At 36.9% G+C, this 6,452-nt stretch overlaps 1 protein-coding gene across 3 annotated transcripts in view; it reads right to left on the reverse strand.

The window, feature by feature from the left end:
- The window catches only part of lrmda (leucine rich melanocyte differentiation associated), a 286,940-nt gene extending 283,600 nt beyond the window's left edge, over positions 1 to 3,340 (reverse strand). The window contains exons 1-3 of one of the 3 annotated variants that reach the window (XM_058795126.1): positions 2,805 to 2,842; positions 2,299 to 2,399; positions 1,527 to 1,632 (exon numbers count right to left, since the gene is read on the reverse strand). In XM_058795126.1, the coding sequence (XP_058651109.1) occupies positions 1,527 to 1,540 (14 nt within the window). In that variant the 5' untranslated portion in view covers positions 1,541 to 1,632; positions 2,299 to 2,399; positions 2,805 to 2,842. Of the gene's footprint in view, positions 1 to 1,526; positions 1,633 to 2,298; positions 2,400 to 2,804 lie in introns of all 3 variants that reach the window. The other 2 variants (XM_058795123.1, XM_058795125.1) reach the window with 2 other exon arrangements.
- Between the last annotated feature and the right edge of the window lie 3,112 nt (positions 3,341 to 6,452).

Genomic DNA, 6,452 nt, shown 5'->3' on the forward strand with positions numbered 1-6,452 from the left:
ATTTCTCAAAATATATAAAAATAAATATAGAAAAATAAACAAGCAAATTGTGACAAATTTCATTTTTTGGTGGAGTATTCCTTTAAAAAATGTAATCAGAGAGGGATTAACTTTGCAAACTATTGCTAAAAAAAAAAATCTAAATCCAATCTAATGACATAAAATCTAAGAATCTAAAACTAGTCAATCTAGATGACTAGTCAACTACCGTGACACATCCCATATAAATGTTCATTTCTGGATGACCCAGATTGTCTTGTGGCAGCCCTGAGGACAACAAAAGAACCTTTCCATCACTTTGTCATGTTCACATATTTAAGTCCTCATGCTAGAGGGCAGGATGTCTGTCTATTAACTTCTTACTGTGGGGTCTTTGTGTGAACATGGCAGAAGAAGCAGTGAAATCCTGACTGTAGGCCACATCCTCACTTTATTCTGATCACATGCCTCTTTATAAATTAAATTTCACACTGAATGTAACCCTAACTCCAACAAAGCATATGACCAAAACAGTTTCAGTGACAGAACCTTCTGTTCTACTCAAAGGCTCCTTGAAGTGGTAAAAAAGAAAATGATTTCAGAGCCAGCTTTGGCATTCTGTGTTTGATATGTACATACAGATGTCAGAGAGGGAGGCTTTCTGCTGACAAGCCCTGTTGCCAAAAATCATCTTTATTGGCAGTGTGATTCTAAGTGAACAAGACTGGGGTTATTCTAAAACATAAGCGGTGAAACCTCACTCTTCTGCGTGCACGTCACTACATCGATAAATGTTAATCCTGCAGTGTTTTAATGGAAAGACAATGAACACGACATTGTTCTAGAAGCATTTCCATTAATAGCCTATCAATGTTCCCAACTATTCTGGTAATTATCTTATACATAAAAAGTTATAAATGATTTGATGATAGCATAATGGCTCAGCAAAGGCAATAAACCATAGTATAGTGCAAGCATTTTATCTGTAGCAATGCTGCATATTTCACTACTATGTGTATGGTGAAACTATGAGGAAATATTACAGAAGAAACTGATGTAATAAAGAGCATTGCATTAAAGAACAAACATCAAGACAAACCACTAACTTTCAGAACACATGGTGTAGATGTCCAATGAAGACTGATGAAACAAGTACTCTGTCTGTCTGTATAGCACTTTATACAATTTATGTATATGATAAGCTGACCATATTATGTATGCGACAAAAAAATTACAACATTTTGCACCTGAATATCGATAGTTCTGGGTTCTACAGTTTTCACCCAGGTCGCCAGTCACAAATGCTCATTAGGAATATTAATGCGCCGATAAGCGTACATTTATGTGCGACACATTGAAGCAGCACAGGATTTGGCAATTATTAATGTGACAGACTCCAGTGCAAAGCGAATCAATTAAATGGAAGAATCCACATTTTCGGCACAGATAACTGCCTCAAGACGACAATTTTCACATGACAAAAAGAGGCCCATTCAGAGTCCTTCAAGGCCTGACAGGTCAAGAAAAGAAGTCTGAAACAAAGGCACCTTATAACCATCATCTCCTCTCTTTTAGTTGTCAGATCAGCTTTGCTAGTCCTGCTGGTGAAATGGCATCCCCCTCCCCAGCTGCCACAAGGTGCTTCTTCATGTCCTGTCAAAGGAATCTTTTATTCTATTTGCTCAGCATTAACATGTCACATTTATTGATCAGGCTTTTTATCTGGCCACAGCATGGCACGGCGCTACTGTACCCGCCGTTCTCTGATGTCTCAATGACACGGCTGACGACGTAATGCACATAATGCATGTATTAGATTGCACTTAATGCAGAGGTGTGACTGTATGCGCGACAGGTAGATTGAGTCAGAGATGCTGTATGCGGTTAAGATCCTGTCATTTATGACAATGTTCTAGAATGTTTCACATGATAGAAACATCCTTCACACAAGCACTTTCTCAACCAATGTGAGCCTAATATTACATATTTAATAGCGAAATATAATATGAATTCTTTTATGTGCATTGCCAACATCCGCGGTCAACACTTTAAAGTACAGAAGTGTACTAAAACTACATATGACGGCATACAAAAACTACCTATAAAGATGATTCTCAGTCTTTCCAGAGAGGATAATGTGGGCCATAGTCCTGTTGCAAAACCTATGGGGAAAATGATGTCCCTCCCTCCTTAGATCAATATGGGAATCTAGCATGTGCATAACAGGTGTCATGCTTGTCATCGTTGTCTCCCATCATCGCGGACCTCCTATTATCACGTCCTGTTAAGAGTTACATTCAGACACAAACAGTAACTTACCTCAGTTGGTTGAAGCTGAGATCTAATCTTCTTGCCACTTCTCCATATTTTGCCCCAAGAAAATCTGGAATGTCTTCCCAATCATGCCCAATGCAGGACACCTACATCAATGCAACAGAGCGAGGAAGAGATATAAGTAGTATTGCACAGCTGGTACTCTGAATTATTGTTCTTTCAAGAAATAGACCTTCTTAAACGTTATACTGAACTGATGGAGATTTCAAATATATTTGTGACTATTAATAATTCACATACAGCTATTGTGTGAATGAAACCACTGTTTTTATGTTAGTCAACAACAATTTAAGCAGTATATAATAAATATTTGCAATAAAACTTTTGACTAGAGTCGTCTTGCGACACAAAAAAATATATTTACCTACTGTAAATAGTGTACCACTGCATGACTTGACAAAAAACAAACAAACAAAAGCGTGGCGTTGGTGTGTACTGGTCGAATACATAATACAGGTCACAGGACATCGTGTTTGCAGCATTTCACTTACCTGACTTCCATTCACTACAACCATTGACTCGTTGTATGCCATTGTAGTCAAATGACAGTTCAGAAGGAAAGAAGCATCAAACGAGTACCACCACAAAAGTTTTTCAGCTCATAAGACTGAAGCGTGTTCTTTGTGTTTTCAAAATAAACTTTTAAACTACGCTCCGAATGAAGCTTTACTTCTTCCGCGTGCTCGTGTCAGCTGATCTAGGACGGAAGCACGCGCCACTGTTCAATTGCTCAAATCTGTTTCAGCAGCTCATAACGTCTTCTCGAGGATGTTTTCATGAAAATAATGGTGAGCAGCGTTACTGCTAACAAAGCAGACAGCTCTCGTTTGAAAAAGCAACAGTTTTAATCACTGGTTGGGGCAATTTTTTTTAAGTATGTTTAAAGTGTTACATAACGCACAATAACTCAAAGGTCATATTTCACTGTTGTAATTTCTTTAATCATATTTAACTGTTCCATTCGTGTGCTCATATAATCGCTTGAGTTAGAATAACGCATTAAAGCTTTATTATTAGCGTTGTATCACAGGACAAGCAGAATGAGAGACGCGCAAACGCTTTGGTGGGGAGCGCCATGACGTCCCCGTGGCTCCTCCCACAGGCGGAAGTTTTGGACGCGCAGACAGTGTGGAGACAAGTAGGATCTCGTAGCTTATGCTCGCGGTGGCGCACTAGAATAAAGTAGGCTATTTACTTATTTAGGCTGCTAAAATTTGCCTCATAGGACTTCATTGGAAATGTATTTAAATGATCATCTTTATAGAAAATAAAAGGATTGAGCCTGTAAATGTTCATACCTGTCGTAACTCGTCGGAGCGCGTTTGTGTAATTTCAGGTAAAGTGGTTCATTGTGGTCTCTTTTACCATAGTTAATGATAGGAAATGCTTTGTAATGCATGTTTAACGTTTGTGAAGGAAGAGCCGTTTTTTGAATTCTGGTTATTTTTATAGATGCTTCGAGAGAAAGGACGCGGAATAAAACGCTCTGTAGCCTAACGTTACGCGAAATAAGCTGTTTTCCTTTTTAAAGAATATGAGTTGGTTGAATTTCCGCAGTGTAATTATGTGAGTTTTTCTAAGCACTGAAAATATAATAAATAGTGTATTTTGTATTGGAGCTGATTTTGTGTTGCTTACTTTGACAAAGCTGCTTTACCCATCACTTAATGTCTGCAACCCTTTCAAATTTATTTGTAACTTGAGAAATCAGTGTGAAATGCGTTATTGTTTATTTTGATAAATCGTAATGTCCTCAACTTTGACTACAGAAAATATTTTGCACAAGTGTTTTCGGCTGCTTTAGGCAGCTCTGTAAATGACTATATTTAGTCATGCATAAACATGACGATATGAAATATATGAAAATACATTTGCATTTAAATAATATGAATTATGACCCCCACAAAAAAATATGTTCCCATTTAAGGGTAATACCGAGTGTTTGGTTCAGAAGCTCATTCGTCATGCAGACAATAAAGAGAGAAATTTTTGCCCGATGCTGGAAATTTATGGTTACCCTTCTCTGCCCTAATAACTCACGCAGTGTGTCACGCGCTGACAGCTTGTGCAGAAAACAGTCACACATCTTTACATACTGAAGAAAGATTCTGCATTCAGCTTGTTCAAAATAGCCGATATCCACACTTGTGTCTGTTTGAATCTGTGGTGTATTTACAAAGGGAGTGATACAGCAGACTTTCCACTATTTGCACTTTCAAAAACGTAGGCTATACAAATATAATGTTAATGTAGCCTACAAGAATGAAAAGGCTGCTAAATTTGTTTAGTTTTTTTCCTATTTGTTTCAAATCGACAATCTAGGGTTTTCAAAATCATAAGCAAACTATGTGCATGTCTTCGAGCAAGGCCTGTGTGTTATATGGCTAAATAATTCTAACTTTCTAAATATTAGAACACGCAAACTACGTTAAAAAACCCAAATGCAATCAGTAAATATTGATTTTTACAGAAAGTGTGTGTGTGAGAGGGAGAGCGTGAGATGAATAATTACCTCACGTTTATATAGGTTTATAGGCTTTTACAAAATATATATATATATATATATATATATATTAAAAGTTAGATGTTCTTGGAAAATTTGAGCAATGTTATTTTTATGAAGAAGAGGGGGTGAGATGTTGTTTGTATAGAGATTCAAGCGTATTAAATAAAACCGCGTTTTAGGATTTAATTGCGAAGTAGGGCAAACCAGCAAAGTTTATTGTTTGTCATAGATCAGCGTTATCTGCTTCAATGTGTCTGAGATACTCCAACAAAATACACATTTCTTTCACGCTGACGACTGTCCACTCCAGGTTTTCTTGCTCTCCAAGATGACCTGTCAAGCGGATTACCGCAGAAAGAGATTAATGGTGGAGGCGGGTTGCAATAATAATCGTTTTGTTTGATGTGACAACTTTGATAGGCGTTGATTTACTTACAAACTGATAGGCTTTTAATTGAGCGCCTCCATCCAGTGAGAGATGAAAGGCAAAGCGCATTGAAAAGCTGCCCGATTGCCCCGGAGCCTCAATACTGATTAGCCGTCTCAGCGGTGAATAGTTCAAGGCATTTTAAACTTCTTTTCTCAAAGGTCTGACAGACCATTTCTCTTTCTTTTATGTCTTTTGGTATTGTCAAATAAAGTGAATAATTTTATTGTGTGTAAATAAAATTTTGTTGACGTGAATGGAAAAACTGTCTGGACTTTTTATTATTAGCCTATCATTATTATTGTATTCTCGTCTCTTTTAACATTCCAAGTGAGTTAAAGTTTTGTTGGTTTTTGCCTGAGGCAATGTGATACTAGCGAAGTTCACATTTGTGAAAAACATAAATCCGGAAAAACCTGAAACTGCATATGAGACCAGGAAAATGCAATTTGAAGTAGCTATCATGTACACCTGTCTGAAACTTAAGTCTCAGCATGTTTAAAACAGGTCTTACTGCTCATGCAGTCAGAAAATCGACTTGTTTCTTTTGAAATTCAGTATGTAGCCTACTTGCAAAAGAAAATAAGTTAAAACAAAATTAATAACTAATTAAACAAATGATAATGAACGTAAAACATGACAACAGGCAATTTACAACAAGCAATTGCTTGGTTAATAAAAAATAAAAAGAGTAGCTTACAAGTTTTATAGCCTATAAAGTAAACAAATAAATAAATAAATAATTGCCTCGTGTTGTTTTAGAACTTTTTAGAAGTAAAATAATTATATGGCGTATTCATTATTCATATTTAAATCGGCCAAAAACGTCGTCAAAAGTACTTCAGAAAAAAAAAAAAAAACTGGGTTGTTTTACTTAACAACTATAGCCTATAGGATAAATGACCAGTGGTTGATTTTCTTCTACTGCCTCAACTGAAAATAAGCTAAACACGGGGAATAGATTCTTATCTTACCGCAGGTTTTAAACAAAAAACCTTTCCAAACCGAATAAAGCAGAGAAACTACATGCCCCTCAAATTAAGTGACTCTTCTCCAGGATGCTGCTTTTGCCCTTTTCTCCGTCACTCGCGGCACATAATCAGCTTCAAAAGCTGACGTGAAGTAAGAAAAGGATTGACAGCAACTGACAAATAACTGATTGATTGCGGTCGAGCAGAATTGACAGTTGACGGAGGGGTGGGGATA

This window comes from Onychostoma macrolepis, chromosome 13 (assembly GCF_012432095.1).
Source record: "Onychostoma macrolepis isolate SWU-2019 chromosome 13, ASM1243209v1, whole genome shotgun sequence".
Classification (NCBI taxonomy): Eukaryota; Metazoa; Chordata; class Actinopteri; order Cypriniformes; family Cyprinidae; genus Onychostoma; species Onychostoma macrolepis.